At 33.4% G+C, this 12,305-nt stretch overlaps 1 protein-coding gene and 1 pseudogene across 2 annotated transcripts in view; both read right to left on the bottom strand.

Moving 5' to 3' along the window:
- Window positions 1–12,305, bottom strand: part of TLL1 (tolloid like 1) — a 183,383-nt gene that overhangs the window by 95,688 nt on the left and 75,390 nt on the right. Inside the window, exons 2-5 of one of the 2 annotated variants that reach the window (XM_074377000.1) lie at window positions 8,321–8,431; window positions 4,669–4,749; window positions 2,988–3,140; window positions 2,358–2,475 (exon numbers count right to left, since the gene is read on the bottom strand). In XM_074377000.1, the coding sequence (XP_074233101.1) occupies window positions 2,358–2,475; window positions 2,988–3,140; window positions 4,669–4,749; window positions 8,321–8,431 (463 nt within the window). The other variant, XM_045505533.2, reaches the window with a different exon arrangement.
- On the bottom strand, window positions 730–822 carry LOC123612351 (U6 spliceosomal RNA; annotated as a pseudogene).

Below are 12,305 nucleotides of genomic sequence, written 5' to 3'. Positions count from 1 at the left end.
CACAAAAACAAACATGAAGATATGATAGTAAATAGGGAAAATTAGTTTAGTGGGATAAAACAAGTGAAATGGAAAACTTTGAAAAGAGTCAAGTTAATAAAGCAATATGAGTATGCATATGAGTTTGTTACAAACAGAATTTGAGCAATGAAGTAATAAATGATTGGGGCTTTGGATGCATTCGTTTTACAAAATTGAAGAGTGGGAAAGAGAAAACATGTATTGATCTGAATACATTATATATTTAGCAATATGTAAGCTGAGCTACATCCACTCCTTTTAGATAACCAGAGGAAGGAAGGACAGTCTAGCTTTGGCCTTTTAAATATTAAATACACATAAAGAACTAGGAGGGACTTCAAATGTAATCAAAACTTGTCAAGCTAAAATTAGAGTAATTCAGAAGGAAACATTGCTTAAATAAGTCACAGCTAAAAAATTATGGCGCTATCCAAAAATATATAGAAAAATGATCATCTGTATTTTTTCTTAATGTCACTTAGGGTTAAAATTAAAACCCATTACTTTTTTGTTGAAATACGGTTGATTTACAGTGTTGTGTTAGTTTCAGGTACATAGCATAGTGATTCAGTGATACATATATATATTCTTTTTCATTATCAGTGATTACAAGGTATTGAATATAGTTCCCTGTGCTATACAGTAGGACCTCGTTATCTATTTTATATATAGTAGTTAGTATCTGCAAATCCCAAACTCCTAATCTAGAAAAAAATATGGAATTTGCATGTAATCCTTATGCAGGGACCATGCTAATCTCTGCATCCTTCCAATTTTATATATGTGCCTCTGAAGGAAGCACAAAACCCATTACTTTTTAGGTTAAGTTAAATGTTCTGGGAAAATGTGGTAGAAACAAAGCCAGATGTTGTAATTCCCCAATACCTAGTGAAATACTTATTTCCCCCACCCTCAAAATATGTGTCACTAGGGCAAGAACTATTTCCTCCAAAGGACTTGAGCAGTTATTTTTACTTCCCTAAATGAACTGTAATAGAAGGTATTCAAATAGCTGTAGCTGATTAGGGAAAATTACTCTATAGAAGAATTTCAGCTAATAAATGTAGAAGGAATGAAAGAAAAGAACATTAGAAAAGCACGATTTTGCAATGAGGAGAACTTGCACAACGCAGGGACCTGGCGGTCACCACCTGAATCCACTGATCAGTCACAGTGTCACTAAAGTGGTAGGTCCAGGCACTCGTACCTCTTGATGTGATGCAGGGTAGAGTAGACAGCACACCATATGTTCTTAGCAAACAAATAAACAAAAATGGAGGCTAAATTTAAATATGCAGATGTTTACATATAGGTTTCAATTAACTGGAAATACAGAGGGACAAGCTTGAAAATTTTCACAATGAAAAATATTTTAAAGTATCCATCATTGTTTGGAGAACTGCTGTTACTGTAACTTGGCTAGATTATGGGATTTGTGGGAGGATGTGGCAGCAGAAGAAGTGGAGATGGAAGCTGTGGTAAGTTCATGGCATTCCTTAAATGCTACATCAAAGAAGTTAGATTTTGTTATCAGGCTAGCATTTCCCAAAATGTGTTCTGGGTTATTGATACACATTCTTCACTATTAAAAGGGTGGGATGGTGTTTCATTTTTTAAATAAGTTTAGAGAACACTGTATTCTGTATTCCTTTCAACTGGCTGAATACCAGTAAGGTTTAGCACACTGCTTATAGAAATAATCTGTTGAAATTTAACACAGAGTTTTCACAACTTACAGAATGGTTGTTTTGGAGAGAGTACTGTTATCATTCTGTAGGAAGCAAATCTAGAAAACACCCCTGTAAGAGGAAACAGTGAGGAATCTCAAAAAGCATGGTATTTTTGCTCTGATGAGTATTTTTTTTTAAGATAATTCTGGTGGCACTGAATTGGCGAGGCAAGGCTGGAGAGCAGCTGGAATGCGCCAGTTGTAAAGTGACAAAGACACGAATGGACCAGGGGGCTGGCACGGGGCAAAACTGGAAACCAGAAGACATAGTGAATATCCACACAAACTCTTCGTGCAAATTTTAGAGGGTGCACAACAGAATCACTAAAACAGAGAATACTGAGCTTTCCAATTCAGGTGAGTGGGAGGTTGGCAATGCCACCACGTAGCTAGAACAGAAGGAAAGGCAGCTGAGGTGGTGACGGAACACACTTGGAGCAGATGCACAGAGGTCTGTGATCAAAGAATACATTTACTTAAAATATAATATTTTCTTACATAAAATTGATACTTTCTCATGGGCAAAATACTAAGCAAATATTAAAACACGAATCTTACCTATGGGTCTTTCTCCCTCCTACGTAAGTCATTCCCTGGTTCTACTCACCCGCAAGGCCTGTAGGTGAAAACAATGTAACTCTCCTCATCGGCTCTTTCAATGAAAGTCACACATGTGTGCTTTTCCCAGTGCCTCATGGCCTGCTTGAACATGGCTCGCTGGCTGCCTGGAAAAAGGTGTGACATTAATAAAACAGTGCCTTCCCCAGAGAGGAGTCTGCACGCAGCTGCTCTGTCCCGAGTCTGTCTGCACAGGTCAGACGCCATCACTGTCCTCATCCAAGGAACACCCGCCCCGAGCCCCGCAGGGAGCCCTGGTGGAGAGAGGACGCTGCCTTCACGATTGGAAGGTTCCAGCTTACTGTCCATACAGGTATGTGTGTACAGGGCTCCAAGAACGAGAAATACATTCTTCCTGTGAGCTGAAAAGAAACCAGCTTCCAGATTTGATGGGCACATTTGAAACTCAATTTAAAGCCCAGAACAGCTCTTTAGATTCTTAGAACTCAAGACTAAATATATTTTTAAATTTAAGACTTCCTGACAACTAAGGGAAATGGAGTATTTCTCAAGTTTGATTTAATAGTATGTTATATATATGAATATTCTATAAAAATATACACATAACCTATATGATAATTATTTCTTAATCAAGATCGACCCTCTGGGAATGTCTTACCAGTGAAGTTGCCTCCTATAACGTAAGGAATAACACCTCCAGGCCATACTCGTTCAGTTCTTGATGTAGCAGCTCTGGGAACGCGGTTTTTCTCATTTTGCCCTGAGAATTTTAGAGGTACTTTTCCCTTAACTGTGTTGTTTTGCTCCAAGCCTGCGGTGACATTTAAAACATTCTGTGAAACAGAAGTCCTCGGACAGAGAATCATTTACCTCTTAAAGGACAAGTTAAAATGTCTTATTTACATATTTATATAAATATGCCTGCAGTCAAAATGCATGAAAGAAAAACTTTAATTATATTACATACTTTAAAAAAGCCTTAAAATATTTAAATAATTCATGTCAAAATACTATTTCTTAAAGCTTTGTGAGCAAATTTTGATGAATTTCCATACAATAGCCAACAGTGGATAGAAGTCAAGTAGACTTTGTAAGGCACAAAGTCTTTCACGTATTTAGTATTCTGCTTTGTATCATGTATTATGTATTCTGCTTTATTAGATCACTAAGAAATTCACCATCAGAATAAAATAGACATTTTTTAAAAGTCTTATGATGTTCAAAACTCTTACTCCTGCTAAATCCCTAATCCTTTAAATCAGAATTGATACTCCCTAATATAGCCTAAATTTGTGAATATCATACTGTAGATGCAGTAAATGAAGGATAAGATAGACATGGTCTCAGATTCTGAGACAGTGGGCTACCTCCATTCCAGTTTCCCTGGGATTCACATCCAGACAACAGCATGGTTTAGAGATCAGCACAGAAAGTGAACAGGCCAACAACACAAAATGTAGTCTATTCTGCAACAATGTCGGGTCAGTATTTACTAACTTTTCTTGGTAGCCTTTTGTAACATTTTTTCTTACTGTTTTATTTTTCCTAAATTTGCGTGATTTTGTTTTTCTTATTTATATATGACTGCTGATATCAATATCTTACAGCTTGCACACACTTCAGAAAACAAATATTGAATGTGTGCCCCCTGTGTGTGTGTCCCTAACATGTCTATCTTTTTAATATCCTGGAGTAAAGCATCTTTGCTTTGGAAAATTAATTCTTGAAAGTAGGCACTTTTAAGTATTTTATTAATAATCAGTCAATTTAAGGGATATTAGGATATGAACTTTGAACAGAAGACTTTAAAAAAAAAAACCTCTAAAATCTACAAATAGTGATTAATAAATACAATACTTTAAACTAATCATGAAGCCAGAAGGCAATTCCTCTGAATGTTTCCTACATACATATCTTTGGAAGGATCAAAAATATTTTCAAGTATGTTTAATCTAATTAATCAGTTTGCCAATTTAAGTGGATTTTATTTCAGAACAAACAGCCATGATATTTTTTCATTTGATTAAAATTTATGTAGCTCCATGCTTGATAAAATCACTATAGTGTGAAGCCAATGTACTGGAAATAAATATCAACAATCAAATAAACAACTAATATAATTTTTTAAAAAGGAGAAGCTGAAAATAAGTTGAAATATTTCAAATGTTCCAAATTATGTTCTAAAAAACTTACATCGAAAATCAACTAACAAAATAAAAACGAATAAAGGACTCTCAGAATATATCCTTTCCATACTGTGCATCTTAATGGCAAACTGAACTGCTGTAATATTCAGTGTACATCAAGTCAAGCGTCTGCAACTTTAAACATTGATATACCAGCGCCAATTCTTCTTATCCTCTCTATAAGTTGATAGAGGGCCCCTCGTTTCTTTGACATACCATGGTCTCCAAATCCACCTTAAAGAATAAAGGAAATGGTTAAGTTAAACTCACTGTAAATTAAAGTTCTTTTAAATAAGCAATAGGAATAGGCCACATTGATTCTTCTTTGGACATCTCTTTGTATGTGGTCTTACAGGGTTAGAGTCATGAATATCCTTAAGTCTTGGAAAAGGGTTAAAAATTCTACAATAACAAATTTTAGCAACTAAAACTAGGGGGGTAGGAGAGACCCAGAGAGCAATCTAAATGACTTTATTTGGGCATCGTGGCAATTGAGTCATCTATTGACAATTTCAAACATTTTTCTTCACTGTGACCTTGACATCGCATAGTATTGTATAGGATGACAGCAAGTTGTTCTGCCCTGTGGAGTGCGTTCCAGCTACCTCCCCAGTGTGAACTAAAAGTTTTCAGATACCAAATCGGCAAATGGGAATAAAAACATTAGAAGAGCATGCTGTATGTCAATTACTCCTCAATGAAACTGGGGAAAAAAAGAGCAAGTGTATAGTGCAAGTTTTGCTCCAAGGCTTCGATTTCTAAAAGCATATGATGTTTTATAACATATTCAAATAAATTTTGAAAATTAGCTTCTGTAATTTATAAAAACCAATAATATCTAATTAGAAAAAAGTCACAAGGTGAGATTCCAAAGGATGTCTGGCTGCAAAATACATTGTTACACTATGCAATTTGCAAAAATTATTTAAAAAGATGTAGAGAATTTTATAGCTCAAAAAGTAGAGGAAAGAGTGGGGATAAGAAAATGTGTCTTCTTGTAATTTTAAGAACAAAGTCATAATTAGAAAGTAGATCATTTGATGAAAATCCAACTCTTTTTAATTCTCATTCCAGGGCTTTAATAAAATGCCTCAAATTTTATCTCCTGTTTTGCATTCCCCTTGAATTTTTGATTGATTGGCAAATAATAAAGAGGTATCATTGAGCGGATAACTAATATGATCACTAATGATGTCAGAACAAGTGGTTCATGAGCGTGTGGACACTATGGAAGAGGACCAGAAATTCACAGAAACGACGAATTGTTCCTACACTTTGAGCTATTTCCTTCCAATATCCTTTCTGCCTTTAATACTGAAACTTAATTACCTAGATTGACGCTAATGAAAAACAATAATAAAAATTATCACCATATGAGCCTCATAGGAAAAATCAATTAAGTCCTTATAAGGCAATTAAGTCAGAGTGCTTGTTCCCTAACTGATAATCTGCTTAATTATGTGCATTACACAGTCACATTTTTTCTGTGCCCCTTGAGAAAAGCTTTTGAAATTTTTTCATTGAACATTTTAGAAAGATGAGGTAATACTTAAATGTATTCATTCCTAAGTAGTTACAAGAAACATTTTTAAAGGATGGTAAAAATGGATTTGAAATGACCATTGTGTAAAAATTATATAGCAAATTAGGCCTGAAACACATATAAATAACTATAGAATGAGGCTAATCCTGAGGAAAAAAGAAATGTCTTAGTTAATATTAAGGTGATTTTAAGGATAAGAGTAATTATAGACTAGAGAAAACATTTCAAGACTATCAAAGACAATAATGTTTTTAATAGTTTAGTAATTTTGAATAATTTTATAGCAATTGAAATAAAATTTTGTGTAGGTAGTTCATTGAAATAGAAAAAAAGAAAATTCATAGATGATTATTTCTCACATATCCTAAAAATTCCAAAATGAAAATATACAAACCAAATAAATATTTATGGGAAAGACAACACATTTTGAAATAAAAAATATAGTCAGTTCAACACAAACTACCAAGGAAGGGAAAAGATAGAGCAGGAAAAAGCTAACTGACTACTTCTACAATGATTGAAATCCAACTGAATAGTGCAAAATACTTTGAAATACATAATATTCATATATATATATATATAATATATGTTTTTTAATGATTGATAGTGTAATCTTATTTTATGCTATTTATCTAAAATAATGGTATTTTCTTCCAAATATTACACTTTCAGAGCTTAACTATAAATGAAATGACAAAATTATATAGTACTAAAATGTTCTAAATCACAGAAAATAAATGCCCCTAGTACAAAGAGAGGAAAATGACTTAAAGAAAAGTCTTGAATAAAGCTTGAATCTAACCAGTTTTAATAAAGACTAAAAATGGAGCATGGTAAGTCTAAGCTTTTGTTGAGTTGTATCATTACTTTGTTGTCCCAAATCCACTGTCTCTGTGTCAGTGTTAAGTGTGGTTGAAGAGTCTGTCGATAAACACATCCTACAGGAATGTGCTGTCTGTGATTACACTGCAAAGCAGCTTTCCTCCTATATTTGGTCTCTGTTTTAGAAAAGCCTTTCATGGCTCATACTTTTCACTATAACTAAGGCTAAAGCATATTATTTTTAAGTAATGTATTATTTAAAATCACTTCCTTAAGTTCGATTATCTTAAATAAATTTCATACATGCAATAATTGTATTTTGATTATAGACAATCATGTCTTTATCCTTAAAAAGTGCATGCTAACCTACTGAATGTTGAAAAGCTATGTTGTCTGCAATTAACCTCAAAATATTTTATACACCCTTCTGCATGTATGCGTGCACACACACACACAAAGCAAATTCAGTAAACGTAACAATCGTTGACTCTTAGAGGTGTATGGGTATTGCTTGTATTATTCTATTAACTTTTCCACACTTTTGAAACTTATAATAAAAAGTCTTAAGTCTAAAATGTCCTTGTCTGCTAGATACCACAGAGGGATGATGTATCTTATTTTCCACAGAATACAAGAAGAAAATAAAAATAGCATTGAGCATGAGGAGAGAGTCAATAAAAACAAAAAGCACGACACTGAATCAATGTTTCAGCTATAACAACAAAATGAAGTTTTACATTTTTAACCTTGCAATGTTCCTCAAATAAAATACAGACTAAAAAGTTGTATCAAAATAATATGAATCTTTTTTTTTAAATTTTAATTAAACTATTTAAAAATGAGAACCCAAATAATTTTTTAAATATTACAAATCTCATATAGGCATAATTCAAACATGTTCAAACAGTTAAATTGAAATTATCTTCCAGGTTTTCATAAAAATTATAAAGCTAGATCAATTTCTCTAATAAGCTTGTGTGTAATCACTCTAAGAATAATTTATGTTTTGTAACTCAGTATCCAAATAGAAGGCAACTGAATATAATGCTCAAGAGGATGAAATTTGACATTTCTAAGAACTGAATTTTGGTCCTCACTCAGCCATTTCCTGGCTACGTGACAATGAGAAAACTATATAACCTTGTAAATCTCCTCACTTGTAAATCACAATAATATTAGCAGCTACCCTCATGGGGTCATTATGAGGATACAAAGAGTTAATGCTTGCAAAGTACTTAAACCAAGCCTGGTATGAGGTAAATACATTGTTATATACATCAATTAATAATATTAAAACTATGAACAAAACCTAAATTTCTAAATAGGCTCATCCATATCAAGGGAATCAGAGTTGACCAGCAAATATTAAAAATGATCCAAAGAGTATTTTAACATTTGAAGAGTAGATGAATGCAAACTGAATCAAATAGTAAACCATACCTGTGGTGTGTCCAAATTTTCCAAAGGGGTTCTGTGTAAGGTCAATTGTCCTATCAATTTGAAAGATATTTAAGTCTTCATCATCTAAGGCAATGTCACCCCAAAACACAGCTAAAAGAGAAAAGTTTAATTAAAATGTAAATTATTTAAGAACAAAAATCAAGGCAAACAAGCTAACAAGAAAAGTATTGCAAAAATATGGAAATGTGGTCCTTACAGATATAGATGTATTTCAGAAAGTAAGGGTAACCAAACATACTGGACCTCTTACAATGTAATATGAGCCACCTGTGAAAGGATGTGACCTACGTTTTTCACTTTGATGTTTGAGGGCAGGAGGAGAAAGTCATTTCTTTGAATGGAAGGGTCTCTGATTTGTGGAGGATCCTAAGGAAAGAGAATTCAGCAATCATGGCTAATTTGAAAATAAGTCAGAATCTGATAGGAATGCCTGAATTCACAGTGCATACCCGTGATCAGCAGCAGGTCAGGAAAGAGAGGTAGAATTAACCTCTAAACCATGTGCTATTACAACTTCATAAAGTGCAATTAAGACAAAAGACTATTGTGCTGTTACAGCAACTCATTCATTACATTTTTATACAGTTATAATACACTTTCTCTAAAGACCACATTGGCTTGGACTCTCTATAAAATGTATAAATAACTAGCAAAAGTAATATTTAAGTCAACATTTTTTTAGGCAATGACTAGATGCTGGACTTTGATCTTTGATGACAAATAAGACATTGTCCTTATTTTCAGGAGCTTCAAAACCATTACCCTCATCCTGGAAACACTCTGATTCTATCTTTTATAACCAGAAAATTTATGCTACTTAAAGTAAAGCTCTACGAACCACTGCGAATTTATTTAAAGCCAGTATGTGAATTCTCTACTAAGGTCAGAAATATACATTTGCATAACAAAAAAATGGCCTCCTTGTTTATTTGAGTCTAAAAGTAGATTAATCAATCCCTTTGTACTGCCAGAAGTCAAAATATAATAACTCTAGGAAACATAACAAACTTAAGAGAATAAATTAATCATGAAATAGTAAAACATTGACAAATGCTTTGGAAATTCTGGGATATTTGTTTCTTGATACAGGTTACAAATTTTCTTTTTTTAAAATTTTTCTTCAGATTTTTCTTCTGCAAAACCAAAAAGGCGAGGAGGAACTTATATTAGAAATGTAGAAAATGACAAAACCCATGCTTTTCAAATCACTCTCTTTTACTAAATCCAAATCTTAATATGTATGAATTTTCACTAAAAAAAAACTAATAAAGTTAGTTAATTTAAAAACTTTAAACTCCAGTCTTGAAAGCTATCCAATGCTTTAGGATTTGAGCAAAGGTTTATCAAATAAAATTGTATACTTGGTTTAGTTCATGTATACAAAACTGATATAAGGAGTTTATTTATGAGTAAACCTAGAAAGGAAAAAAATAGGAATTAGCTTAAGGTGAGTTATCAGTTTTTCATATGAAAAAATAGTCGTTAGAATTCTCGCATTAACCCTCCCTTCTGCCCCACTCTCAGTGAAAGGGCGGTCTGCAGAAGGAGAGCGATGCTCACCATCTTTCACTATCACAGAGACCAAGTGCGATGGGTCCACAGAGCAGCTTACAGTGCTGGCTAAGGTGGTGGTCTTGATGCCTTAAATTGAATCCAGATTCTAACCAACTTCATACGCACGCAGCAGAAACTGCTCCATATCCACCCTCCCGAAAGCCAGACGCCCTAAGAAAATAGATGGCCTACCTAAATAAAATATTTTGCAATTATATAAAAGGCTTGATTAGTTCTTATAAAAACAAATTTTGCACTGTCTTATTTTATTCAAGATTTTTCACTACGCTAAGCAAAAATCAGTTTACTAGTTATTTAAATCTTCCATCGTGAGTATTTACTATGCAAATCATTGTATAGTAACTCAGTGACTCTCACTCTGGCTCTTCCTCCCCTAGTGCTGGGGGAAAACTAGGGACAATGGATAAGTGCTTCTATAACATTTATTTGCCCAGGAATCATAGTGAACCTGGTTAAAATGCAGGTTCTGATTTACTAGGCCTGGGGAGATGCCTCAGATCTCCATTTTTAACAAGCTCTCAATACTACAAATAATTAGCATTGTCATTATCGTTATTAGCATTACATCTTTTCTGCAAGAATAAATTTTACTCTTCTCTGAATCAGCTAGTTGATTTGAAAGCTTAGCACTCAACCAAATAGAATGCAGTTTTCAGTACTACCTTTATATAATAAAAGCAGTAAGATAAAACTCAAATGTGTTTTAGATTTTTATTTTCTTGTAGTGACTTTTTACGTGGAATATGGTTGATGTCTTGATGGGTTATTTCAAACAAAGGTCAGGAGTCTAAGTTGATAAAACACTTCACAGAAGGAAAACATTACTCCTGACCAGATAATTCTCAACAGGAGACAAAACTGCTCTGAAGCACACAAGCCTGCTTTTTATTTAATATTATTATTATTATTATTATTATTATTATTATTATTTTGGTGGGGAGGAGGTAATTAGATTTATTTATTTATTTACTTTAATGGAGGTAGTGGGGATTGAACCCAGGACCTCGCATATGCTAGGCAGGTACTCTACGCCTGAGCTATACCCTCCCCTAACTGTTATATTTTTTTTTCTGAGCTAATAACTTCAGTCGTAGCTTTGTGGTTCTGAATATACAATGAATTGTTTCAGGAGAAAACAAATATTTCTTTAAGAAGAAGCGATAGTGAGTGACTAAGCCAATTCATTTATGTGCAGACTTCATATACTGCAGGCTTTGTATATCTTTAAATATTGATACTATTAGCAACAAAAATGGACATCTTAGAATTTTCAACCTATCACATAGTTTAAAATGTGCAATTTCTTTTCTTTTCTTTTTTTCTTTTTTTTTTGCACACATTTGAAGGTTTCCTTAACTCATCTCCTACTTAAGTTAAAGTATTTTATTCCTGCATGCGAAAAGCTTTACTTATGCATTGGCATAGCAAGCTGGATCATGACAATTTATATTAATATGGATTTAGAATTTGCATTCCAATCAAACATATGTTTTTAATATAGACTCCAAGATATTTATAATTCTCAAATCCACTTTGGAGCTTTTTGCTTTTCTTTCTATATGGTATTTTAAAATTTATTTTATACCAAAAGAACAAAAATTACAGAGAAATAGTTTTAGAAGTATGAATTACCAGTCATTAGCCTCATTCAATGCAGCAATATGAGTTTAGTGATATCAGAACTGACAGCAGTATAAGAAACTGGTTATACACGACAATACTAGGGAAATGCTCACTGCAATTAGAATATTTACTGTCTGTTTGGAATTCTGCTCAGATTCCTATGGTCAAAAAATGGGGTTGGAGCTAACCGATAGGCCAAAATAAAATGTCAAAAAGAACAATTTTCAAATTACATGGAAAACCACAAGTTTTGTTTTTTGCCTAGAGGCTATTTGCATTCACTGTACTACAAAAAAAAAAAAAAAAAAAAAAAGATTAATCAGAGACCAAAAAATGGCAGAGTACTTTTCTGTAGTAGACAGAGCAAACATATTCTGTAAAAGAATCTATGGTTAAAATACGACTCGCTACGTTCTAACTTTAAATAATGTCTCTTCCACCCAATTTCTGATTCCCCAGTAATCTTTAGTCCTTCAGTTCTGAAGCTAGGGTCCATGGACCAGCTTTAAAGAAACTTCATGTCTGTGATTTTCTAAAAGTTGTACGCAAAAAGTATGTATGGGTTTATAAACAGTCACCACATGTTTTTCAGGGAAGAGGTCCACAGTGGATTGTCAGAGGGATCACACACAATAAAGAACCACTACTTTTGCCAAAAGCAAAGCTTTTCAGTGCACTCCGAAGAAAACATTTGCAAACTTAATATCCTCAAGAAAATAAATACATTTTCTTGAGAGCTGATCACTACTTGGGAATACGCTGTACT

This window comes from Camelus bactrianus, chromosome 2, assembly GCF_048773025.1.
Source record: "Camelus bactrianus isolate YW-2024 breed Bactrian camel chromosome 2, ASM4877302v1, whole genome shotgun sequence".
Taxonomy (NCBI): Eukaryota; Metazoa; Chordata; class Mammalia; order Artiodactyla; family Camelidae; genus Camelus; species Camelus bactrianus.
Note: the sequence above shows the minus strand (reverse complement) of the source record. Positions and strands in the feature narration are given on the sequence as shown.